At 61.2% G+C, this 25,231-nt stretch overlaps 1 protein-coding gene across 1 annotated transcript; it reads left to right on the plus strand.

Annotated features, from left to right (window-relative positions):
• The first annotated feature begins 1,630 nt into the window (after positions 1 to 1,630).
• On the plus strand, positions 1,631 to 25,187 carry LOC137460772 (sarcosine dehydrogenase, mitochondrial-like). Its single transcript, XM_068170891.1, is given in 18 exon segments — positions 1,631 to 1,791; positions 1,866 to 1,968; positions 3,161 to 3,488; positions 5,944 to 6,122; positions 7,855 to 8,034; positions 8,681 to 8,804; positions 9,019 to 9,119; positions 9,836 to 9,940; positions 10,974 to 11,103; positions 13,411 to 13,497; positions 13,611 to 13,701; positions 16,349 to 16,490; positions 19,217 to 19,300; positions 19,968 to 20,081; positions 20,999 to 21,137; positions 22,031 to 22,065; positions 22,067 to 22,145; positions 25,009 to 25,187. Coding segments are annotated over 16 exon segments (2,064 nt in total). The 5' UTR covers positions 1,631 to 1,791; positions 1,866 to 1,968; positions 3,161 to 3,166; the 3' UTR covers positions 25,161 to 25,187.
• Positions 25,188 to 25,231: the final 44 nt, after the last annotated feature.

The raw sequence follows: 25,231 nt of genomic DNA on the forward strand, positions 1-25,231 counted from the left end.
GGTGCTAGTGCTGCTGCTGCTCAGCCCCTGGTGCTCAGCCCCTGGTGCTGCTGCTCAGCCCCTGCTGCTGCTGCTCAGCCTCTGGTGCTGGTGCTGCTGCTGCTCAGCCCCTGCTGCTCAGCCCCTGGTGCTGCTGCTGCTGCTGCTCAGCCCCTGCTGCTCAGCCCCTGCTGCTGCTGCTCAGCCCCTGGTGCTGCTGCTGCTGCTGCTCAGCCCCTGCTGCTGCTGCTGCTCAGCCCCTGCTGCTGCTGCTCAGCCCCTGCTGCTGCTGCTCAGCCCCTGGTGCTGCTGCTGCTGCTGCTCAGCCCCTGCTGCTGCTGCTGCTGCTCAGCCTCTGGTGCTGGTGCTGCTGCTCAGCCCCTGGTGCTGCTGCTGCTGCTGCTGCTCAGCCCCTGGTGCTGCTGCTGCTGCTTTTCAGCCCCTGCTGCTGCTGCTGCTGCTCAGCCTCTGGTGCTGGTGCTGCTGCTGCTCAGCCCCTGCTGCTCAGCCTCTGGTGCTGCTGCTGCTGCTCAGCCCCTGCTGCTGCTGCTCAGCCTCTGGTGCTGGTGCTGCTGCTCAGCCCCTGGTGCTGGTGCTGCTGCTGCTCAGCCCCTGCTGCTGCTGCTGCTGCTCAGCCTCTGGTGCTGGTGCTGCTGCTGCTCAGCCCCTGCTGCTCAGCCCCTGGTGCTGCTGCTGCTGCTCAGCCCCTGCTGCTGCTGCTCAGCCTCTGGTGCTGGTGCTGCTGCTGCTCAGCCCCTGCTGCTCAGCCCCTGGTGCTGCTGCTGCTGCTCAGCCCCTGCTGCTGCTGCTGCTCAGCCTCTGGTGCTGGTGCTGCTGCTGCTCAGCCCCTGCTGCTGCTGCTGCTCAGCCCCTGCTGCTGCTGCTGCTGCTCAGCCTCTGGTGCTGCTGCTGCTGCTCAGCCTCTGGTGGTGCTGCTGCTGCTCAGCCCCTGCTGCTGCTGCTGCTGCTCAGCCCCTGGTGCTGCTGCTGCTGCTCAGCCCCTGCTGCTGCTGCTGCTCAGCCCCTGCTGCTGCTGCTGCTCAGCCCCTGCTGCTGCTGCTGCTGCTCAGCCTCTGGTGCTGCTGCTGCTGCTCAGCCCCTGCTGCTGCTGCTGCTGCTCAGCCTCTGGTGCTGCTGCTGCTCAGCCCCTCATCTCACCAACCCCCAGCCAACCCCTGGACTCCACCCCAGCTTCTGCTGCTCCGAGATAGCCACATCAGACCCTTCAGAGCTGCCTTCAAAGGACTTGAGCCTCCTGCACATCCTGCCCCAACAGGCCCTAATTTCAGGGCTGAGTCCTGAGCAGGAGCAGCAACAAACCTCCCAGTTGGGAGACTGAAATCCACAGGTGGTGGGTTGGTTTATTTAGTTGGGTTTTTTTCCTCCTCTCCACCTTTACATTCATTTTCTTCTCTTTTTTTTTGGGCTGTTCTCAGCTTCCCTTTCAGCTTTCTCTGCCTTAGGAATTTTTTGTCAGTTCACTTCTTTTGGTTTGGGTTCCCCCCCCCCCCCCCCCCCCCATTCTGCTCTTCGAATGGACCTGCTGGGAACAACAGCAGCAGCAGCAGGAGGAGGGTCAGACGGTGCCGTTGCTCAGCGTGTTTGCTCTCTGGCATCCAGCTGAGGGCTCCAGCCCGGGGAGGCTGCGAGTCCCCGCTGGCCCCGGCCGGGCTGTTTGCTCTTTGTTGGGCACCGAGCCGGGGAGAAAAAGCTCCATTTTCCCCCTCCCTCTTTGGAACCTCTCCCTTCTGCCGGAATTTTCTCCTTCCTTGGGAGGCTGCGGGGCTGCAGGAAGGTCTGAGAAGGGAGGAGGTGAGTCCCTGTTTCCCAGCTGGCCGAGCTGGCGCTGCGCGAATTCAGCGCTGGTTAATGTTTTTGTGCGGCAGGGGCTGAAGGGGGAAGAGGCTGTGCGCGGAAGAGGAGGAGGAGAGCACTGGAGGAAGGCAGGGGCCCCACAGCCGTGTCGGCAGCCTGGAGTGAGCCTCGCCGGTGAGCGGAGCCCGGCGAGTTGTGGCTGGGGGCGGTGGGGATGTGCCGTGGGCTGGGGAGAAACTCCTGCGGGTCCTGGGGAGTTCCCGAGGGGGAGTTTGCAGCTCGGCTGAGCTCGGGGCTGGGGGGGAGGGAAACAAGGAGGGGACAGCAGAGGGCTCGGTGGGCTGAGCTTTGGGGCAGCCCCCGTGGGAGGGGCGCTGCTGACCTGCCAGGTCCCCCCTGCACCTCAGCCTCTGCCACCCCCCAACCCCAGGCACCGGGAGCAAACCCCGCAGCCTGTCCCCTGCCAGCAGCCCCCGCCGTGGGCAGGAGCTGGGGGGCCTGCAGGCAGCGCTTGGCCCCTGCCCCCCACCCCCAGCAGCCATTGCACCACCCTCTGTAGATAAGGAGCAAACCTTGTGCCTTCCTTGTGGCCTCTGGGTGCAGGAGGGGGGTGGGGGGGTGAGACACAAGCAAAGGGCACAGGGGCTGCTGCAGGCACCAGTGGGCACAGCCCTGTCCATGCCTCCTGCTTTTCTCAGCCCCCTTCCCAAGTGGGGCCCCTCGGGGGGGTGCTTGGGAGCTGCACACATGTGCAGCTGGGATCCCATTTCACTGCTGTGATGGGGGGCTGGAGGGGAGGGGTCCCAGGGATGCATCCCAGGGCTGGGATCCCATTTCACTGCTGTGATGGGGGGCTGGAGGGGAGGGGTCCCAGGGATGCATCCCAGGGCTGGGATCCCATTTCACTGCTGTGATGGGGGGCTGGAGGAGAGGGGTCCCAGGGATGCATCCCAGGGCTGGGATCCCATTTCACTGCTGTGATGGGGGGCTGGAGGGGAGGGGTCCCAGGGATGCATCCCAGGGCTGGGATCCCATTTCACTGCTGTGATGGGGGGCTGGAGGGGAGGGGTCCCAGGGATGCATCCCAGGGCTGGGATCCCATTTCACTGCTGTGATGGGGGGCTGGAGGGGAGGGGTCCCAGGGATGCATCCCAGGGCTGGGATCCCACTTCACTGCTGCTATGATGGGGGGCTGGAGGGGAGGGGTCCCAGGGATGCATCCCAGGGCTTGCTGCAGCTGCTCAGCCCCTTGCACAGCACCCTGGGGTGCTGCCACCACCCAGATGGTGCTGACCCCCAAGGCTGCCTGGGGAGGGAGGTGTGTGGGGGGGTCTCCTATCCATGCCAGGGTCTGGGGGCTTTGCAGGTGGAGATGTCCTACGTGAGCTGTGCCTGGAGGGTGGCTGCCCCCCGCTGCCTGCCAGCCCCCTGGAGAAGCCCCCGGGGGAGCCCCTTCAGCAGTGCCTCAGGCCCCACGGCCAGGAAGAGCGTCCCCTACCAGAAGACACTGAAGGAGGAAGGCCCTGGGAGCAAGGAGCCCAGCCGGCCCCTGCCAGCCTCAGCTGAGGTGGTGGTGGTGGGAGGGGGCAGCCTGGGCTGCCAGACCACCTACCACCTGGCCAAGCAGGGGGTCACCAACGTTGTGCTGCTGGAGAGGGACCGCCTGACCTCGGGGACCACTTGGCACACGGCTGGTGAGGCGGTGGGCACAGCATGGGGGGTGGTGGGCATGGGGGTGGCCATGGCCAGGGATGTGCTGCTGCCCAGGGAGCAGGTCCGGTGCTCAGGCTGGCTCCAGAGGTGCTGGAGAGGTTTGGCTTTGGATGTGGAGAAGTTGAGGGCTCCTCTTTGTCCCTTGGCTATGGAAGTATCCTCCAGATCCTCCCAGCAAAGCAGTTTGGATGTGGAGAAGTTGAGGGCTCCTCTTTGTCCCTTGGCTAAGAAAATCACAGAATCAATAAGGTTGGAAAAGGCCTCAGAGATCATCAGGTCCAACCTCTCACCCAGCACCTCCTGACAACTAAACCATGGCTCCAAGTGCCACATCCAATCCCCTCTTGAACACCCCCAGGGATGGGGACTCCACCACCTCCCTGGGCAGCACATCCCAATGGCCAATCTCTCTTGCTGGGAAGAATTTCTTCCTCACCTCCAGCCTAAACCTCCCCTGGCACAGCTTGAGACTGTGTCCTCTTGTTCTGGTGCTGGGTGCCTGGGAGAAGAGACCAACCCCCACCTGGCTGCAACCTCCCTTCAGGGAGTTGGAGAGAGCAAGAAGGTCTCCCCTGAGCCTCTTCTTCTCCAGGCTAAGCAACCCCAGCTCCCTCAGCCTCTCCTCCCAGGGCTATGCCCCAGACCCCTCCCCTTTGTTGCCCTTCTCTGGACACCTTCAAGTCTCTCTGCTCCAGAAGCCTTTTCCCTCCATTCATTTAATCACAGAATGGGTTGGGTTGGAAGGGACCTTAAAGATCATCCAGGTCCAACTCCCCCAGCCATGGGCAGGGACACCTCACACCAGCTCTGCTTGCTCAGGACCCCATCCAGCCTGGCCTTGAATGACTCCAGGGCTGGAACATCCACAGCTTCTGTGGGCAACCTGTCCCGGTGTCTCCCCAGCATCATAGGGAAGACTTTCTTCCCCCTTCTCTCTGGTCTGAATCTCCCCTCTTCCAGTTGAAAACGTCACCCCCTGTCCTATCACTGCCAATCCCTTGTAGAAAGTCCCTCTGCAGCTTTCTTGTGATTCCCTTTAAGCACTGGGAGGCCACAACAGCTCTCCCTGGAGCCTTCTCCTCCTTCCTTCTCCTCCTTCCTTCTCCTCCTTCCTTCTCCTCCTTCCTTCTCCTCCTTCCTTCTCCTCCTTCCTTCTCCTCCTTCCTTCTCCTCCTTCCTTCTCCTCCTTCCTTCTCCTCCTTCCTTCTCCTCCTTCCTTCTCCTCCTTCCTTCTCCTCCTTCCTTCTCCTCCTTCCTTCTCCTCCTTCCTTCTCCTCCTTCCTTCTCCTCCTTCCTTCTCCTCCTTCCTGAACACCTCCAGCTCTGTTGAAAGCAGAGATGCTGCAGCCCCTTGGTCACCTTTATGACCACCCCAACACGTCCTTGCCCTTCTGATGCTGACAGCCCCAGAGCTGAAGGCATTGCTCTTAATGCCCAAGAGAAGCAGAGGAGGACAATTTGTGTCTCTCCACATCACCACGAGATGGAGCAGGAGCCCTGGGAGGAGGACCCACATCACCCATCCCAGAATCACAGAGCGTTAGGGGTCGGGAGGGACCTTGCAAGCTCATCCAGCCCAATCCCCCCTGCCACAGCAGCATGGCCCAGGGCAGGTCTCACAGGTGGGTCTTGAATATTTCCAGAGAGGGAGACTCCACAGCCCCCCTGGGCAGCCTGCTCCAGGCTTCTGTCACCCTCACAGTGACAAAATTCTTCCTCATGTTCACATGGAACTTCCTCTGCCTCAACTTCCACCACTGCCCCTTGAGCTGGCATTGGGCATCACCCAGCAGGGCCTGGCTCCAGCCTCTGGCCACTCACCCAGCACAGCTTTACAAACACTAAGGAGGTCACCCTCAGGCTCCTCCTCTCCAAGCTACAGAGCCCTCAGCTCCCTCAGGCTCTCCTCCTAAGGAAGATGTTCCACTGCCTGCAGCATCTTTGTGGCTCTGTGCTGGACTCTTTCAGGCTCTTCCCTGAGCCCCTTCTTAGAAGTAGCTCCTCCCCATGAGGGTGGTGAGAGCCTGGCACAGGTTGCCCAGGGAGGTGGTGGCAGCCTCCTGCCTGGAGGTGTTTGCAGCCAGGCTGGAGGTGGCTGTGAGCAACCTGCTGTGGTGTGAGGTGTCCCTGGCCATGGCAGGGGGGTTGGGACTGGCTGAGCCTTGAGCTCCCTTCCAACCCTGACAGTTCTGTGATTCCCTGAGCTCCTCCTCACACGCAGTTCCCTGAGCTCCTTCTCGAACTGCAGGTCCCAGAGCTGGACCACAACGTTTCCGGGCGCAGCCTCACCGGGGCAGAGCGGAGCAGGAGCGGAGCCCCTCTGGAAACCTGCTCACCGCATCCCGCTCCTCCCCTCCCCGTCCCGGGGCACGATGAGGGTGCTCGGGGGGGGTTGGCAGAGCCAGCTGTGAGCCCAGTGCCTGTCGCCCCGCTCAGGTCTGCTGTGGCAGCTGCGTCCCAGCGACGTGGAGGTGGAGCTGCTGGCGCACACGCGGCAGGTGGTGAGCAGGGAGCTGCCGGCCGAGACCGGGCTGGACGCGGGCTGGCTGGAGAACGGAGGCCTCTTCATCGCCTCCAACAAGCAGCGCCTGGATGAGTACAAGAGGCTCATGTCGGTAGGGAGAAGCCCCCTCCTCCTCCCCCCGGCCCCCTCCTCTCCAACCCTGGCTGCGTCCTCCCCAGCTGGCTGGGCTGCAGGAGGTGGTGGCTGCCGCCCTGCCCCTTATGGGATGATGGAATCAGTCAGGTTGGAAAAGAGCTCAGAGATCATCGAGTCCAAGCTGTCACCCAGCACCTCCTGACAGCCAAACCATGGCTCCAAGTGCCACATCCAATCCCCTCTTGAACACTTCCAGGGATGGGGACTCCACCACCTCCCTGGGCAGCACATCCCAATGGCTAACAACTCTCTCTGGGAAGAACTTTCTCCTCACCTCCAGCCTAAACCTCCCCTGGCACAGCTTGAGACTGTGTCCTCTTGTTCTGGTGCTGGGTGCCTGGGAGAAGAGACCAGGCAGGGTCTCAGGTTGCCTGGGAGAAAGGGTCAGGGAGTCAGAGGATGGTGGTGGTTGGAGAAGGCTTAGAGTCAATCAGGTTGGAACAGCCCTCAGAGATCAGCAAGTCCAAGCTGTCACCCAGCACCTCCTGACAGCTAAACCATGGCTCCAAATGCCACATCCAATCCCCTCCTGAACACCTCCAGGGCTGGGGACTCCACCACCTCCCTGGGCAGCACATCCCAAGGGTCAATTACTCTTGCTGGGAAGAGCTTTCTCCTCACACAGGTCAGGGAGTCCAACCTTCAACACAGCACCACTGTGGCTACCAAACCCTGGCCCCAAGTGCCATGGCCACAGGTTTCTTGAGCACCTCCAGGGCTGGGGACTCCACCACCTCCCTGGGCAGCCTCTGCCAAGCCCTGACCACTCTTCCAACAAAATAATTTTCCCTAATCTCCAACCTCAGCCTCCCCTGCCACAACTTGAAGTAATTTCCTCTCCTTCTATCACCTGGTACTAAGAAGTGACCAAGAGACCAAGCCCCCTCCTCACTGCAGTCTCCTTTCAGCCTCCCCTCAGCTTCCTCCAGGCTAAACACCCCCAGTTCCCTCAGCTGCTCCTCACCAGCCCTCTTCTCCAGACCCTTCACCTTGCCCTCTGTGTCCAAACTGCCTGTCCCTTCCTCCCTTCCCACTTGGAGAGCTGTGAGTGGCCTGAGCTGGGCTCCCAGGGCTTCCATAGAGCTGCTGAAATGAGGCCAAATGCAGGCAAAGGAGGCTGATCCAAACCCAAGCTTGGATTTTTTGCCTTGGATGGTGCTGGCATCGTTTCCCCAGCTGCACAGATGGCTTGCATGGGAATGTGGCATCATATTCCCTAGAATCTGTGCAGCCACTCCACCTCATGCTGGATTTCAGGCTTGACTTCAGCAGCTGCCTCATCTGGGAGATAAACAGACCCTGGGGGGGTGTGGTGTGGTGGTGGTGTCTTTCTCTCCTCCTCCTCCTTCTCCCTCCTTCTCCCTCCTTCTCCCTCCTTCTCCCTCCTTCTCCCTCCTTCTCCCTCCTTCTCCCTCCTTCTCCCTCCTTCTCCCTCCTTCTCCCTCCTTCTCCCTCCTTCTCCCTCCTTCTCCCTCCTTCTCCCTCCTTCTCCCTCCTTCTCCCTCCTTCTCCCTCCTTCTCCCTCCTTCTCCCTCCTTCTCCCTCCTTCTCCCTCCTTCTCCCTCCTTCTCCCTCCTTCTCCCTCCTTCTCCCTCCTTCTCCCTCCTTCTCCCTCCTTCTCCCTCCTTCTCCCCCAGCAGCAAGCAGTGAGCAGAGCCTTTGTTGCCTTTGTTTCTCCCCGTGGGCAGCTGGGGAAGGTGTATGGTGTGGAGTCCTACGTCCTGAGCCCGGCAGAGACCAAGGAGCTGTACCCACTCATGAACATCAAGGACCTCTATGGCACCCTGTACGTCCCCAAGGATGGGACCATGGACCCAGCTGGTACCTGCTCGACCCTGGCCAGGGCAGCGACCGCCAGAGGCGCTACGGTACCTCCCGATTAGGAACTGCTAATTAGTGCCCCTTGCTCCTGGGAGGAGATCTCACCTGCTGCCTTCCTCAGCTCCTTCTTTCCCTCTGGAGCCAGAGTTGCTCCAGGTCTTTGCTCCAGAAAGATGTTGTCTTGCTTGGCTGATAGCCAACAAAGCTGGCAGGAGCCATGAGATCCAAGGGGAAACAGAGGACAAGGCTGGTGGGGATGATGAGATCCAGGGGAAAGAGGACAAGGCTGGTAGGAACCATGAGATCTAGGGGGAAAAAGAAGACAAGGCTGGTGGGAATGATGAGATCCAGGGGAAAGATTACAAAGCTGGTGGGGATGATGAGATCCAAGGGAAAAAGAGGACAAGGCTGGTAGGAACCATGAGATCCAGGGGAAAGAGAGGACAAGGCTGGTGGGGATGATGAGATCCAGGGGGAAGAGAGAACAAGGCTGGTGGGGATGATAAGATCCAGGGGAAAGATTACAAAGCTGGTGGGGATGATGAGATCTAAGGGAAACAGAGGACAAGGCTGGTAGGAACCATGAGATCCAGGGGCAAACAGTGGATAAGGCTGGTGGGAGCCATGAGATCCAGGGTGTGGCACCACCCTTCTGCCCCTGCCATGACTCTGCTGCCCTCCTTCTGCCACCAGATCATCGAGAACTGCCCTGTCACCGGCATCCAGGTCAGGACTGATGACTTTGGGGTGAAGAGGGTGCATGCAGTGGAGACAGCCCATGGCACCATCCAGACCCCCTGTGTGGTGAACTGTGCAGGTACTGGGGTGCAAAGCCTGGTGGGGAAGGGGAGAGTCTGGGGCTGTGGGTGCAGGGCAGGAGGGGATTCTGCAGCCTAAGGAGCCGGAGGGACTCCATCAGTCCTCATCCCCCTACCCCCCCCCCATTTGTCCTTCATCTCCAGACCACCACAGGTCTCCAGTGGGGGTGTGGAGGGTGGAGAGGTGCTGAGCCCAGGGTGGTCTCTCTGCAGGTGTGTGGGCACAAGCCCTGGGCAAGCTGGCTGGCGTGCAGGTGCCCCTGGTGGCCATGCACCATGCCTACGTGGTGACCGAGCGCATCGAGGGCATCCAGGTCAGTGCTGCTTGCAGGGGCACCTGGGGCAGACCACCCCCCTGGGCACCCCCAGGACTGCACCTCGGATCCTGGGCTCAGTTTTGGTGCCAAGAAGGACACGGAGGGGCTGGAGCAGGTCCAGAGGAGGCCACCAAAGCTGCTGGGGAAGGGTCTGGAGAGCAGGGCTGGGGAGGAGCAGCTGGGGGTGTTTAGTGTGGGGAAGAGGAGGCTGAGGGGAGAGCTCATTGCTCTTCCCCTGGAAGGAGCTTGGAGCCAGGTGGGGTTGGTCTCTTCTCCCTAGTCTCAGGTGGTAGAACAAGAGGAAAAGGCCTGAAATGGTGCCAGGGGAGGGCTGGGTTGGAACAATTTCTCTGCTGCAGGAGTGGTCAGGGACTGGCACAGGCTGCCCAGGGAGGTGGTGGAGTCCCCAGCCCTGGAGGGGTTCAAGAAACCTGTGGCCATGGCACTTGGGAGCATGGTTTAGTGGCCATGGGGGTGTTGGGTTGGTGGTTGGACCCTGCTGGGATTCAGCTCCTGCTGCCCAGAGCATCCCTGGTGCCGGGGAGGAGCAGCCGGAGAGCCGAAGACTCGTGCCAGACTCAGCTTCCAGTTTGGGTGCTGGGGTCATCCCAGAGCCCCAGTTCATCCCCCTCAGCCTCAGCAGGGTGATGCTGGGGTCTCCCCAGAGCTCTCAGCCCCCTCTCAGAGCTCTGCTCCCCCTCGCTGTGCTGCAGAACATGCCCAACGTCCGCGATCACGACGCCTCGGTGTACCTCCGTCTCCAGGGAGATGCCCTCTCCGTGGGTGGCTATGAGTCAAACCCCATCTTCTGGGAGGAGGTGAGTGCTGCCAGCAGGCTTTCCTGGGGAGTGGGGCAGGTTTCCAGGGAGCCCACCCGTGAGCACCTCAATCCCCAGCTCCCACAGGGCTGCTGGGGAAAGCACAGGAGAGCCTCTTCCATTTGGGTCTGTCTGTGGTGTAGAGAGGAGGTGCAGGGACAAGGCAGGGAGGGGAGGTGCAGGGACAAGGCAGGGAGAGGAGGTGCAGGGACAAGGCAGGGAGAGGAGATGCAGGGACAAGGCAGGGAGGGGAGATGCAGGGACAAGGCAGGGAGGGGAGATGCAGGGACAAGGCAGGGAGAGGAGATGCAGGGACAAGGCAGAGAGAGGAGGTGCAGGGACAAGGCAGGGAGAGGAGATGCAGGGACAAGGCAGGGAGAGGAGATGCAGGGACAAGGCAGGGAGAGGAGATGCAGGGACAAGGCAGAGAGAGGAGGTGCAGGGACAAGGCAGGGAGAGGAGGTGCAGGGACAAGGCAGGGAGAGGAGGTGCAGGGACAAGGCAGGGAGAGGAGATGCAGGGACAAGGCAGGGAGGGGAGATGCAGGGACAAGGCAGGGAGGGGAGATGCAGGGACAAGGCAGGGAGAGGAGATGCAGGGACAAGGCAGAGAGAGGAGGTGCAGGGACAAGGCAGGGAGAGGAGGTGCAGGGACAAGGCAGGGAGGGGAGATGCAGGGACAAGGCACAGGCAGGAGATGCAGGGACAAGGCAGGGAGAGGGACAAGGCATAGGGAGGAGATGCAGGGACAAGGCACAGGCAGGAGATGCAGGGACCAGAGGAATGGGATGAAGAGGCTGGGCCTGGCTGGGGGAATTTGGAGGCCAGCATGCAGCCCCTGCCCTGCTGCACCCTCCCTTCCTCCAGCTGTGCTTTGTCCCAGCCCTTTGGCTCGCTTGGGCTCTCCTTGGAAGCCCAAAGCACCCAGAGTCGATTTTCTAGGGCTGTCCAAGGCTGCCAGAGCTGAGAGGCTGTCCCTCCAGCAGCTGCCCTCTCGGTTTGTGCCTCCTGATTGCCTTGCCTCCCACCTCCAGGTATCTGAGAAGTTTGCTTTTGGCCTTTTTGACCTGAACTGGGATGTTTTCATGCAACACATTGAGGGTGCCATCAACAGAGTGCCGGTGCTGGAGCAAACAGGGATCAAATCCACTGTCTGTGGGCCAGGTAATGTGGCACTTGGGCTCCTGCAGGGCTTCTGCTGGAGGCAAGGGGAGAACTTCCTAACCTGGGGAGGAAGAGAAGCCCTGAGAGGAGAGCAAGCAGCTCTGCTGTGGCTGCAGTGGTGCCAGCTTCCAGGGGGTGGCATCCCAGGCTCAGTCCAGCTGGAGGCATAGCTGTGGAGCTCCTTGCCTTGGGCCAGGCTGGAGCTGGGCAGTGCAGGAGTGCAGCCAGAGCTGTGGCCACTGGGCTGGGAAGGCCAGGGGCAGATCTTTTCTCTTCCCAAGCAGTGGCCACTCTTCTCCCCAAGGATTAGCTTGGAGTGGTGTTTGTACTACTTACTGCTGGGCTGGTGGCAGTAGATTGAGCCCAGTTTTTAGCCCCCTATCCCAGTTTTTAGCCCCCTGATCCCAGTTTTTACCCCACAGACCCCAGTTCTTACCCCCCAGATCCCAGTTCTTACCCCCCAGACCCCAGTTCTTACACTCCTGATCCCAGTTTTTACCCCCAGACCCCACTTTTTACCCCCCAGACCCCAGTTTGCACACCACACCCCAGTTTACACCCCAAGCTGTCTGGTGTGGGTGCTCTCCAGCAGGGGTTTGCACAGGCCCCATGGCTGCTAGCCCAGTGGGGAGCAAGAGCTGGCAGCAGGAGGCATCATTAGCACAGGAGCCCAGGGTGGCAGCAGCAGCAGCAGCAAGCCCTCAGCTGAATCAAGCAGCTGAAATGGATGCAATTTGCCATCAGAAAAATCAATGGAGGGGGGAAAAAACAACCCAGGAGCCAGAGAAATGAAATCTGAGCCCAGCTGGGGAAGAGGCAACCAAGAGGTCTGTGCAGCTCCTGCCTCTGCCAGCAGCAGTGTGATGTGCTCACAGAGGGTCATTGACTTGTTTGGGTTGCAAGAGGCCTCTGAGATAGGATAGGATAGAGATTGGATTGGATTGGATTGGATTGGATTGGATTGGATTGGATTGGATTGGATTGAATTGAATTGAATTGAATCAACCAAGTTGGAAGAGACCTTCAAGATCATCCAGTCCAACCTATCACCCAACACCATCTGATCAACTAAACCATGGCACCAAGCCCCCCATCCAGTCTCCTCCTGAACACCTCCAGGGATGGGGACTCCACCACCTCCCTGGGCAGCACATCCCCAGGGCCAATCTCTCTCTCTATGAAGAATTTCTTCCTCACCTCCAGCCTAACCTCCCCTGGCACAGCTTGAGACTGTGTCCTCTTGTTCTGGTGCTGCTTGCCTGGCAGAAGAGACCAACCCCCACCTGGCTACGACCTCCCTCCAAGGAGTTGTAGACAGCAAGAAGGTCTCCTCTGATCACCCAGTCCAACCCTCAGCCCAACCCCACCACGGCCACTAAACCCTGGCCCCAGGTGCCATGGCCACAGGTTCCCTGAGCACCTCCAGGGATGGGGACTCCACCACCTCATGTGTGTGGAACCATCCCAGCTCAGGTAGTTTGGGGCTCTGAGCAGCCTGCTCTGGCTGCAGATTCCCTGCTGAGTGCAGGGGGTTGGGCTGGGTGAGCTGTTGAGGTCCTTCCAACCCAAACCAGGGTAGGATTAGCCTGGAGAAGAGGAGGCTCAGGGGAGACCTTCTTGCTCTCTGCAACTCCCTGCAGGGAGGTTGCAGCCAGGTGGGGGTTGGGCTCTTCTCCCAGGCAAGCAGCAGCAGAACAAGAGGACACAGTCTCAAGCTGTGCCAGGGGAGGTTTAGGCTGGAGGGGAGGAAGAAATTCTTCCCAGTGAAAGAGATTGGCCCTGGGGGTGTGCTGCCCAGGGAGGTGTTGGAGTCCCCATCCCTGGAGGTGTTTAGGAAGAGCCTGGCTGAGGCACTTGGTGCCATGGTTGAGTTGATCAGATGGTGTTGGGTGAGAGGTTGGACTGGATGATCTCAAAGGTCTTTTCTAACCTGGTTAATTCCATTCCATTATTCCATTTCATTCCATTCCATTCCATTCCATTCCATTCCATTCCATTCCATTCCATTCCATTCCATTCCTCTCCTGTGTGTGTGCAGGCAGCCAGCCCCAGGCAAGCCTCCTGCATGCTGCTGGGCATCCCAGTACCAGGGCAGCCTTCCCTTTGCTCTCCTCCTTGGGCTTTCCTGGAGAGGTGCAGATGAGGGATGCCTGGGCTGAGGTGCTGGGGAGTGCTCAGGGTTGGTCCAGTCCTGGCCCCATCAAGCTCCCTGGGAGCAGGAGCTGGCCAAGGCTGCAGGAACCCTGCTCCTGAAGTGTGTGCTGTGCCCTGGCCCTGCTGCCACATCCCTCTCTCTCTCTCTTGCAGAGTCATTCACAGCTGACCACAAGCCACTCATGGGGGAAGCCCCAGAGGTCAGAGGCTTCTTCCTTGGCTGTGGCTTCAACAGTGCTGGTAAGAGAGTCCTGGAGGGATCACCCCTCAGCCACCCCAGCCTGGGCAGAGCCTGGCACCCACAGCCAGGCTGGGCCTCCTGGCCTCCCCTGGGACCTTGCCTCTTCCCCCAGGGATGATGCTGGGAGGTGGCTGTGGGAAGGAGCTGGCTCACTGGATCATCCATGGGCGGCCAGAGAAGGACATGTATGGCTATGACATCAGGCAAGTCACCCTGGCTGCCACAGGGCCCTGGGGGCTCCTGCTCTGACCCCCAGTGTGCTTGGGTGCTCCTTGAGGATGGGTTTGGAGGGAAGGTTGGATGCTGGCATCAGGAGTGGAGGTCACCCTGGCTGCTCCATATCCCTGTGGGCTCCTGCTCTGGCCCCCAGTGTGCTTGGGTGCTCCTTGGGGCTGGGTTTGGAGGGAAGGTTGGATGCTGGCATCAGGAGTGGAGGTCACCCTGGCTGCCACAGGGCCCTGGGGGCTCCTGCTCTGACCCCCCTTGTGACTGGGTGATCCCTGGGGATGGGTTTGGAGGGAAGGTTGGATGCTGGCATCAGGAGTGGAGGTCACCCTGGCTGCCACAGATCCCCTGTGGGCTCCTTCTCTTCCTCCCCACGTCCTTGGGTGGTCCTTGGGGATGGGTTTGGAGGCAGGGCTGGATGCTGGCATCAGGAGTGGAGGTCACCCTGGCTGCCACAGATCCCCTGTGGGCTCCTTCTCTGACCTCCCTTGTGCTTGGGTGCTCCTTGGGGCTGGGTTTGGACGCAGGGCTGGATGCTGGCATCAGGAGTGGAGGTCACCCTGGCTGCTCCATATCCCTGTGGGCTCCTGCTCTGCCTCCCCATGTCCTTGGGTGCTCCTTGGGGCTGGGTTTGGAGGCAGGGCTGGCTGTGGGTGTCAGGCAGCATCCGTGTGTCCCTCTGAGGAGCTGGAATCAATTAGGCTGAATGGCTTTAATGGGTTTCCACCTGGGGTTTATCTCATCTGCCTCATCCCAGCTTCCAGCACAAACACTTTCCAGCAGGCAGGAGATGGCAGCCATGGGAGAGGGCAGGGTAATGATGTTTGGGCTCTGTTGTTGTTCAATTAGTGCTGTGCCTTATCCTCTGAGTCAATAATGGGAGGGTGATGATTTTAACAGCAGAGAGATTAGCTTCCCCCCCACCTCCCCCCCCTGCAGCACCACACGGGCCAGGAGTTTGGGCTGTGCAGATGTTGGCTCAGTAATTGCTGCTGACTTGCTTGGTTGTCTCTGATTGGGGCTGGGCTTTCTTCTTGGGCTGCCACTGCCGGCAGCCAGCTCCTCAGGGACAGCCACGGTGGGAGGCTGCTGCACAGCTCATGGCCTCGGGCTGGGAGAGAGGGGAGGAGGTGCTGATGGCTGCAGAGGGCAGGGGGAGAAGCCTCCAGCTGCCTGCCTCCAGCAGCCTTCCTCCAGCTGCCTTCCTCCAGCAGCCTTCCTCCAGCTGCCTGCCTCCAGCAGCCTTCCTCCAGCAGCCTTCCTCCAGCTGTCTTCCTCCAGCTGCCTTCCTCCAGCAGCCTTCCTCCAGCTGCCTGCCTCCAGCTGCCTGCCTCCAGCAGCCTGCCTCCAGCAGCCTTCCTCCAGCAGCCTTCCTCCAGCAGCCTTCCTCCAGCTGCCTGCCTCCAGCTGCCTGCCTCCAGCTGCCTGCCTCCAGCTGCCTTCCTCCAGCTGCCTGACTCCAGCTGCCTTCCTCCAGCTGCCTGCCTCCAGCTGCCTGCCTCCAGCTGCCTGCCTCCAGCTGCCTGCCTCCAGCTGCCTTCCTCCAGCTGCCTGCCTCCAGCTGCCTTCCTCCAGCAGCCTTCCTCAGGGAATGCATCAGATGGGAAGGGTCCCCCGGAGGTGACCCTGCCCAAGGACATCCTGAACTGGAGCAGGTGGCTGGAGGCCCCAGCAGGAGTGATCTTGGCTGTCTCCTCAAGCACACCTCTGGGCAGCCTGCTGGCTGGACAGGCTGGACAGATGGACAGAGTCCAAGGGCATGTTACTGAACACATCCAAGTGCCAGGTCCTGCACATTGGCCACAGCAACCCCAGGCAGTGCTACAGGCTGGGGTCAGACTGGCTGAGAGCAGCCAGGCAGAGAGGGACCTGGAGGTAGTGGTGGACAGCAGCTGAACATGAGCCAGCAGTGTGCCCAGGTGTTCAAGAAGGCCAAGGGCATCCTGGCCTGGAACAGGAAGGTCATTCTGCCCTGTGCTCAGTACTGGTCAGGCCACACCTTGAGTCCTGTGTCCAGTTCTGGGCTCCTCAGGTTAGGAAGGAGGTTGAGCTGCTGGAAGGTGTCCAGAGAAGGGCAACAAAGCTGGGGAGGGGTCTGGAGCACAGCCCTGGGAGGAGAGGCTGAGGGAGCTGGGGTTGCTTAGCCTGCAGAAGAGGAGGCTCAGGGGAGACCTTCTTGCTCTCTGAAACTCCCTGAAGGGAGGTTGTAGCCAGGAGGGGGTTGGTCTCTTCTCCCAGGCAGCCAGCACCAGAACAAGAGGACACAGTCTCAAGCTGTGCCAGGGGAGGTTGGGGCTGGATGTTAGGAAGAAATTCTTCCCAGCAAGAGAGATTGGCCATTGGGATGTGCTGCCCAGGGAGGTGGTGGAGTCCCCATCCCTGGAGGTGTTTAGAAAGAGCCTGGCTGAGGCCCTTGGTGCCATGGCTGAGTTGATCAGATGCTGCTGGCTGCTGGGTTGGTCTGGATGATCTCTGAGCTCTTTTCCATCCTGGCTGATTCTGTGTTGTGTAATTTCAGCCCCCAGCAGCTGTATCCACAGCTGGCCAGGGGGGCCATGGCCCTGGGGAGGAGGCCTGCTGTGTGCTGGAGGGCTGATGGCAGTGCTGCTGTGTGCTGCCTTGCAGGAGGTTCCACCACTCCCTCACGGGCAACCGGCGCTGGGTGCGGGAGCGCAGCCACGAGTCCTACGCCAAGAACTACTCCGTGGTCTTCCCCCACGACGAGCCCCTGGCGGGGCGCAACGTCAGGAGGGATCCCCTGCACCAGGTGAGGGCACCACACCCCTCCCCAGGCTGCTGGAGGAGCCCCACAGGGTCCTGGCACCGCGGCAGAGGCAGCAAGGAGCGGCCGCGGCTCCCTCGCGCCGCAGCCTCGCTCCCGTCCGTCCCTCCGGGGAGCTGCAGCCCTGGGTGCTGGCAGGGACCCCTGGGGATCATCTGCTCCGAGCAGGCTCACCCCCAGCAGCTTGCCCAGGTCTGTGGTTCACAGAGTGACAGATGGCATTGGGTTGGAAAGGAGCCTCAAAGGTGCAACCTTGTGCAACCCCCCTGCAGTCGGCAGGGACAGCTCCGACTGGAGCAGGCTGCCCAGGGCCACAGCCAGTCTGATCCTCAGTGTCTCCAGGGGTGCAGCTCAAGCACATCCCTGGGCAGCCTGAGCCAGCATTGTACCACTTGCATTGCAAGCAACTTCCTCCTTATGTCCAGCCTAAACCTACCCTGCTGCAGTCCCCAACCCTCTGCTGCAGTCCCCAACCCTCTGCTGCAGTCCCCAACCCTCTGCTGCAGTCCCCAACCCTCTGCTGCAGTCCCCAACCTCTGCTCCAGTCCCCAACCACTGCTCCAGATCCAAACCATTGCTCCAGGCTCCAACCACAGCTGCAGTGTCCCCAACCCTCTGCTGCAGTCCCCAACCACTGCTGCAGTCCCCAGCCACTGCTGCAGACCCAAACCACTGCTCCAGTTCCCAACCACTGCTCCAGTTCCCAACCACTGCTCCAGTTCCCAACCACTGCTCCAGTCCCAACCCTCTGCTCCAGTCCCCAATCACTGCTTCAGATCCAAACCACTGCTCCAGACCCAAACCATTGCTCCAGATCCAAACCATTGCTCCACTCCCCAACCTCTGCTGCAGTCCCCAACCTCTGCTGCAGTTCCCAACCTCTGCTGCAGTCCCCAACCTCTGCTGCAGTCCCCAACCTCTGCTGCAGTCCCCAACCTCTGCTGCAGTCCCCAACCTCTGCTGCAGTCCCCAACCTCTGCTGCAGTCTCCAACCTCTGCTGCAGTCCCCAACCACTGCTGCAGTCCCCAACCACTGCTCCAGTTCCCAACCATTGCTCCAGATCCAAACCACTGCTGCAGTTCCAAGGCATTGCTCCAGACTCCAACCATTGCTCCAGATTCCAACCAGGTCCAGGTGGGTTTGGAAGCTCCCCAGAGCAGGAGACTCCACAACCTCTCTGGGCAGCCTGCTGCAGGGCTCCAGCACCCTCCCACCAAAGTTGCTCCTCCTGTTCAGAGGGAAGCTTTAGGCTTGCAGTTGAGAGTGGCTGATCTTCGAAGCTCCCTTCCAGCCCAGGTCCCCCTGTGCTTGATTCTCAGGCTGGCAAGCAGGAGCTGAAGCAGCCCCAGAGCCACCCCCTGGTGCCTGGTGGAGAGCTGAGCTGTCTGCTGTCACCGAGGGGGCAATTTCCTCTTGTCCTAGCACCTCTTGGAGGTGAGGCTCCCCAGAGTGCCAGCCTGGGCTTTGTACCCACAGCTCCAGAGCATGGGGCTGGGTTTTATAAATAGCCAACCTGAATCACTTCTGAAACCTGCAGCAGCAACCACCACAACAAAAGCAAATCCTTTTCCCCCACCCCCCACCTCCCCTCCCCTTTTTCCTCTCAAAGAAGGCCCCAAACAAAACCCCAAAGCCCTCTTAATGGAGCCCTAATTAACTGCCTGCTGAGAGCTCTTTGTATCCTGAGAGCAGAGGAGGCTGCAGCTCTCCCATCTCACAAGGTTGTTATGTAATTACCCTTGCAAACATCAGAGGTGGGGGGGGGGGGGAGGAGGGAGGAATCTTCCTGGCTGGCTGGAACATCTCTGGGGCAGTCATTCATTGCCAGGGTGCCACAGCTGGGATGCCAGGAGCCTGCCCGCTGAGGCTTTGGGCAGGTTCCTTTCCTTCTGCCTTTGATCTGAGGAGAAAGTTCTTCCCAGAAAGAGGAATTGGCCCTTGGGATGTGCTGCCCAGGGGGGTGGTGGAGTCCCCATCCCTGGAGGGGTTCAGGAGGGGATTGGATGTGGCTCTTGGAGCCATGGTTCAGTTGTCAGGAGGTGTTGGGTGATAGGTACTAGGTTGGACTTGGTGGCCAGCAGGAGCAGGGAGGTCATTCTGCCCTGTGCTCAGCACTGCTGAGGCCACACCTTGAGTCCTGTGTCCAGTTCTGGGCTCCTCAGGGTAGGAAAGATGTTGAGCTGCTGGAAGGTGTCCAGAGAAGGGCAACAAAGCTGGGGAGGGGTCTGGAGCACAGCCCTGGGAGGAGAGGCTGAGGGAGCTGGGGTTGCTTAGCCTGCAGAAGAGGAGGCTCAGGGGAGACCTTCTTGCTCTCTCCAACTCCCTGCAGGGAGGCTGTAGCCAGGTGGGGGTTGGTCTCTTCTCCCAGGCAGGCAAGCAGCACCAGAACAAGAGGACACAGTCTCAAGCTGTGCCAGGGGAGGTTTAGGCTGGAGGTGAGGAAGAAAGATCTTCATGGAAAGAGAGATTGGCCATGGGGATGTGCTGCCCAGGGAGGTGGTGGAGTCCCCATCCCTGGAGGTGTTTAGAAAGAGCCTGGCTGAGGCCCTTGGTGCCATGGTTGAGTTGATCAGATGGTGCTGGGTGGGAGGTTGGACTGGATGATCTCAAAGGTCTTTTCCAACCTGGTCTGGTCTGCTCTGCTGTGCTCTGCTCTGCTCTCTCTCTGAGGTCTTTTCCATCCTGGCTGACTCCCTGACTGCTTCTGCAGGAGCTGCTGCGTCAGGGCTGCGTCTTCCAGGAGCGCCACGGCTGGGAGAGGCCAGGCTGGTTCCACCCCGGGGGGCCAGCCCCGGTAAGCAGAGCTCATGTTTTTTGGGAGGGGAGAGGGAGGCATTCAGCCCAGGGGGGTACCAGTTGTGCCCCAGCACACCTAGGGTGAACAGGCTGCCCAGGGAGGTGGTGGCAGCCTCCTCCCTGGAGGTGTTTGCAGGCTGGAGGTGGCTGTGAGCAACCTGCTGTGGTGTGAGGTGTCCCTGCCCATGGCAGGGGGTTGGGACTGGCTGAGCCTTGAGGTTCCTTCCAACCCTGACAATTCTGTGGCAGGGCTAAGGCCCATCACTGTGGGCAGGGGTACTGGGATGGGGACACATCACCACAGGCAGGAATGCTGGGGGCAGGAACCATCCCCATGGGCAGGGATGTTGGGATGGGCATCCACCCCCATGGGCAGGGATGCTGGGATGGGCATCTATCCCTGAGGACAGGGATGTGGGGATGGGAACCCATCCCTGAGGGCAGGGATGTGGGGATGGGCATCCATCACCCTGGGCAGGGATGTGGGGATGGGAACCCATCACCCTGGGCAGGGATGTGGGGATGGGAACCCATCCCCGAGGGCAGGGACACTGGAACTGGGAGCCATCACCACAACCAAGTCCTGCACAGCCTCAACTCCTCTCCTGGCATGGAGTGAATGCAGCTGGGAGCTTCAGCCTCACATCTTCTTCCTCCCTGCCCAGGTCCTGGATTACGACTACTACGGCGCCTACGGGCAGGAGCGGCACAGGGACTACAGCTACGAGAGGCTGCTGGGGGAGGAGTACACCTTTGACTTCCCCCCACACCATGACATCGTGAGTGGGGGCCTGGGGGGGTGCCCTCTCCCAGGCTGCTCTTCTCCAGCCTCAACACCCCCAGGCCTCTCAGCCTTCCCCCCTCACAGAGCTGCTCCAGGCCCCTCAGCATCTCCGGGCTCTCTCCAGCAGTTCCTTTTCTCTCCTGAGCTGGGGAGCCCAGACCTGAACCCAGTGCTGCAGCTGTGGCCTCACTGGGGCAGGGCAGAGGGAGAGGAGAACCTCCCTCAGCCTGCTGGCTGCACTCTTCTTCGTGCCCCCCAGGATGCCTTGCTGGCTCTTGGGGAGCTCGTTGGCCCCCAGCACCCCCCAGGTCCTTCCCCCTCAGGGCCATCCCCCTCTGCTGTCCTGGTGCAGGGGTAGCTCCTCCTCCCCCGGTGCCAGACCCTGCTCTCATGGGCTTGCTCTCTTTGCATGGCTTCCACAGCCCCACAGAACATCAGGGGCTGGAAAGGACCTCCAGAGAGCATAGAAACATGGAATCAGAGATCAGCAAGTCCAAGCTGTCACCCAGCACCTCCTGACAGCTAAACCATGGCTTCAAGTGCCACATCCAATCCCCTCCTGAACACCTCCAGGGATGGGGACTCCACCACCCCCCTGGGCAGCACATCCCAATGGCTAACAACTCTCTCTGGGAAGAACTTTCTCCTCACCTCCAGCCTAAACTTCCCCTGGCACAGCTTGAGACTGTGTCCTCTTGTTCTGGTGCTGGGTGCCTGGGAGATCATCCAGTCCACCCCCCCCTGCCATGGCAGGAGCCCCCAGGCTAGTCTGCACAGGCTGCTTTGGCAGCCTTGCAGCCTTCTGAGGGCAGCAGGGGAGGCTCCTGGTGTGGTTCCCCATCCCAGGGATGGTTTCCATGCCTGGCTCCATGTGTGGCTCCAGCCCAGCCCTCTGCCTGCCTCTCCTTGCAGATCAGGAGGGAGTGCCTGGCCTGCAGGAACGCCCTGGCTCTCTTTGACATGTCTTACTTTGGCAAGTTCTACCTGGTTGGGCCTGAAGCAAGCAAAGCAGTGGACTGGCTCTTCACAGCTGATGTCAGCAAGGCTCCAGGTACTGACTGCCTCAGCCCCAGGCTCTGGCTGCAGGCTGGGAAACCGCAGCTGCCACCACACCAACCCCTGAGGGCTCTGCCTGTCCCTCCTGGACTGCTGGAGGTTGGAAGGGGCCTCAAAAGGTCATCTTGGCCAAGCACCCTGCAGGCTGCAGGGACACCTCCAACTGCAGCAGGTTGCTCAGAGCCACATGGAGTCTGACCTTGAATGTCTCCAGGGATGGAGTCTCCATCCCCTCCCTGGGCAGCCTGTGCCAGGCTCTCCCCAGCCTCCCTGTGCAGAGCTCCCTCCTGATGCCCAACCTAACCCTGCCCTGCTGCACTTTCAAACCAGTCTCCCTCATCCTACCCCCACAGCCCCTCCCCAGCTTGCTTCCAGGTGCCCTTCAGGTGCTGAAATGCAGCCCCAAGGTCTCCCTGGAGCCTTCCCTTCTCCTCCAGGCTGAGCAGCCCCAGCTCTGGCCCTGCAGGGGAATGGATTCTGCTCTCATTTCCCCTGGGTCAGCTGTGCTGAAGGGGTGGTGGAGAGTGTGTGTGTGTGTGGGGGGGGGGGTCTGACCCTCTGGCTCCAGATGTGGCTCAGCTGGCTCACAGCTGGCAGTGTGATGGCTGCCAGAGTGAACCAGAGCCCAGCCATGGTCTGCATGGGGAGCAGCTGCCCCTCCTCCAGGGCCAGCAGGCAGCTCCTGGCAGTCCCTGAGGAGTCAGCTTCAGCTCCTCACACAGAGCTCAAGGGGGAAAAAGCCCAACTGCTGTCTGCCTGCTGGTGCTGGGACCTCCAGGGCTGGCCAGGGCTTACCCAGAGAGGGGCAGCAGCTGTAGGGGTGAGAGCTCCACTCCCTGGCACCCTGCAGTGCCAGGCTCATGGCCCTGTGCCCACCTCCTGCCCCAGGCTCCACGGTGTACACCTGCATGCTGAACAAGCAGGGGGGGTGTGGAGAGCGACCTGACTGTCAGCAGGATCAGCCCTGGGCACCCAGGCTCCCCCCTGGCCCCTGCCTTCCAAGGTACATGGAGCTGCTGCAGCTGGGCACCTTCTGCAGCTGGGCACCTTCTGCAGCTGGGCACCTTCTGCAGCTGCCAGGGGGCTGGGCTGGGGGCCACTGGGTGGGGGTCACTTGGGGGGGGGGTCACTTGGGTGGGGGTCACTGGGGGGGGTCACTGGGGGATGTCACTGGGTGGGGGGGCACTCTGTGAGGGTCATTCTGTGAGGGTCACTGGGGGGTGTCACTGGGGGGTGTCACTGGGTGGGGGTCACTGGGTGGGGGTAACTTGGGGGGGTGTCACTGGGTGGGGGTCACTGGGTGGGGGTAACTTGGGGGGGGTGTCACTGGGTGGGGGTCACTGGGTGGGGGTCACTGGGTGGGGGTAACTTGGGGGGGTGTCACTGGGGGGTGTCACTGGGTGGGGGTCACTGGGTGGGGGTAACTTGGGGGGGTGTCACTGGGTGGGGGTCACTGGGTGGGGGTAACTTGGGGGGGTGTCACTGGGTGGGGGGTCACTGGGTGGGGGTCACTGGGGGGTGTCACTGGGTGGGGATAACTGGGTGGGGGTAAGTTGGGGGGTGTCACTGGGTGGGGGCAACTTGGGGGGGTGTCACTGGGTGGGGGTCACTGGGTGGGGGTAAGTTGGGGGGTGTCACTGGGTGGGGGGCAACTTGGGGGGGGTGTCACTGGGTGGGGGTCACTGGGTGGGGGTCACTGGGTGGGGGTCACTGGGGGGGTCACTGCCAGCACCCCCTGCTGCCTGCCTGCCTCTTCCTGCTGTGTCAGTGCACACTAAGCCATCTCCAGCCCCTGGCAGCTCCCGGGGGGGCCCAGCAGCATCTCCTCCCTCCCCACCAGGCTGGGGGGGCCCCAGGCAGGGGGTGATTGCATTTCCCTAATGCAGCTGCCTGGCCCTTTCCACCTGCACCCCTTGCTCCCTGTAAGCTGATTATGCCCCTTGGCCCCCGGGGCCTGCACTGCTCGGTGGCATTATTGGGTTTGGCCAGCCCCAGCTGCCAGCTCTGACCTTCTCCCCAAGTCCTTATCAGCTGCAATGAAGAGGAATGGAAAGGCAGCAGAGCAATCAGCCCCGGGGGGCAGGAATGGCATTAGGGAGGAGGAGGAGGAGGAGGAGGCTGAGCTGATTGCTGGCACCACTGCCAAACCCCCTGCCCAGTGCCAGCAGGGCTGCCAGCAGGAGGAAGCTTGGCACTGGGGGTCCCACAGAGCCCCACTCTCAGGCTTGCAGGAGCAGCCCCACAGTAGGCTGCCTCAGCTGGGGGGGTTGGCCTCAGGGGGGCTGGCTCTGCCCCAGCACATCAGAGTCATGGACTCAAGGAATGGGTTGGGGTGGGAGGGAGCTTAAAGCTCAGCCAGTTCCAGCCCCACTGCCATGGGCAGGGACAGCTCCCTCCAGCCCAGGCTGCTCAAGGTCTCATCCAGCCTGGCCTGGAGCAGCTCCAGGGAGGGCACAGCCACAGCCTCCCTGGGCAGCCTGTGCCTGAGTCCCACCTCCCTCCCTGGCAAGAATTTCTTCCTCATCTCCAGTTTCAATCTCCCCTCCCCAGGCTTCAATCCATTCCTCCTCACCCTATCACTCCCAGCCCTTAGCAAAAGTCCTTTCCTAGCTCTCTTGTATCCTCCTTCAGGTACTGGAAAGCTGCTCTAAGGTCTTCCCAGAGCCTCCCCTCCCTCTCCCCCTCCCTCTCCCCCTCCCTCTCCCCCTCCCTCTCCCCCTCCCTCTCCCCCTCCCCTCTCCCCCTCCCTCTCCCCCTCCCTCTCCCCCTCCCTCTCCCCCTCCCTCTCCCCCCTCCCTCTCCCCCTCCCTCTCCCTCTCCTCCCTCTCCCTCTCCCTCTCCCTCTCCCTCTCCCCCTCCCCCTCCCCCTCCCCCTCCCCCCTCCCCCTCCCCCTCCCCCTCCCCCTCCCCCTCCCCCTCCCCCTCCCCCTCCCCCTCCCCCTCCCCCTCCCCCTCCCCCTCCCCCTCCCCCCCTCCCCCTCCTTCTCCCTCATCCCCTCCCTCACCCTCTCCCTCCCCCTTCCCCTCCCCTCCCCCTGGCATGCTGCTGGTGAGCCCTTCCCTTCCCTTCCCTTCCCTTCCCTTCCCTTCCCTTCCCTTCCCTTCCCTTCCCTTCCCTTCCCTTCCCTTCCCTTCCCTTCCCTTCCCTTCCCTTCCCTTCCCTTCCCTTCCCTTCCCTTCCCTTCCCTTCCCTTCCCTTCCCTTCCCTGGGGGACTCCTGCACCCTTCTGCCTGGGGTGGCAGAGCCAGAGGCTTTGTTGAGCTCTGGGGGAGTTTAATTGGAGCCAAGTCCTGTTGCCCCAATGACAGCAGGTGGCTGCACTCAGTGTGGTTGTGACAGCTGCTTCTGGAGTGGCAGGAAGGCAGAGGGAAGGTTGGCTCTGGATTTCTCAGCTCCCAGCCTCCTGGGGGCTTTGCCATCCAGGGGCACAGGCAGGGTGCAGTTCCTCCCCATGCAGTGGGCTCCATATCAGATGGATTAAACCCAGCCAAGGCTGGGGACCCAAGCACTGCCCTGGGCAGCCTGCTCCAGCCTCTGAGAACCCTTTCAGCCAAGGAGTTGCTTCTAGTGCCCAACATAAACCTCTCCTGCTGCAACTTGAGAGCATTTCCCTTTGTCCTACCAGTTGTGATCTGCGAGAAGAGACCAAGACCCAACCTCTCCACAGCCCTTTGGCAGCTGCCTTGACCTAGGAGCTGTTTGAGCTCCCAATTTTGTTGATGATTCCCACTGGGCTGCCCCAGCTGGAGGGGCTCAGGGCTGCATTCCAGCCTCTGGAGAGCAAAACCAGCCCTGGCTTGAGCTGGACATTGGCCTCAGCCCAACGTTCTGGAGCCTGAAAGGCTGCTGGGGCTTTGTCTTCCAGGAGATGGCTACTACCTGGCTATTGGTGGGGCTGTGGCCCAGCACAACTGGTCACACATCACCACTGTGCTGCAGGACATGAAGTTCCAGTGCAAGCTCCTGGACTGCTCAGAAGAGTTGGGCATGATGAGCATCCAGGGCCCTCTGAGGTGAGCATCCTGGCACCATGAGGGTGCAGGGAGGGGTGGAAGCGTGGAGGGAGGGATGGAAGGGTGGAGGGAGGG

The sequence above is a fragment of the Melanerpes formicivorus genome, unplaced genomic scaffold (assembly GCF_026170545.1).
Source record: "Melanerpes formicivorus ecotype bairdi unplaced genomic scaffold, bMelFor1.0.p_v2 SCAF_752, whole genome shotgun sequence".
NCBI lineage: Eukaryota > Metazoa > Chordata > Aves > Piciformes > Picidae > Melanerpes > Melanerpes formicivorus.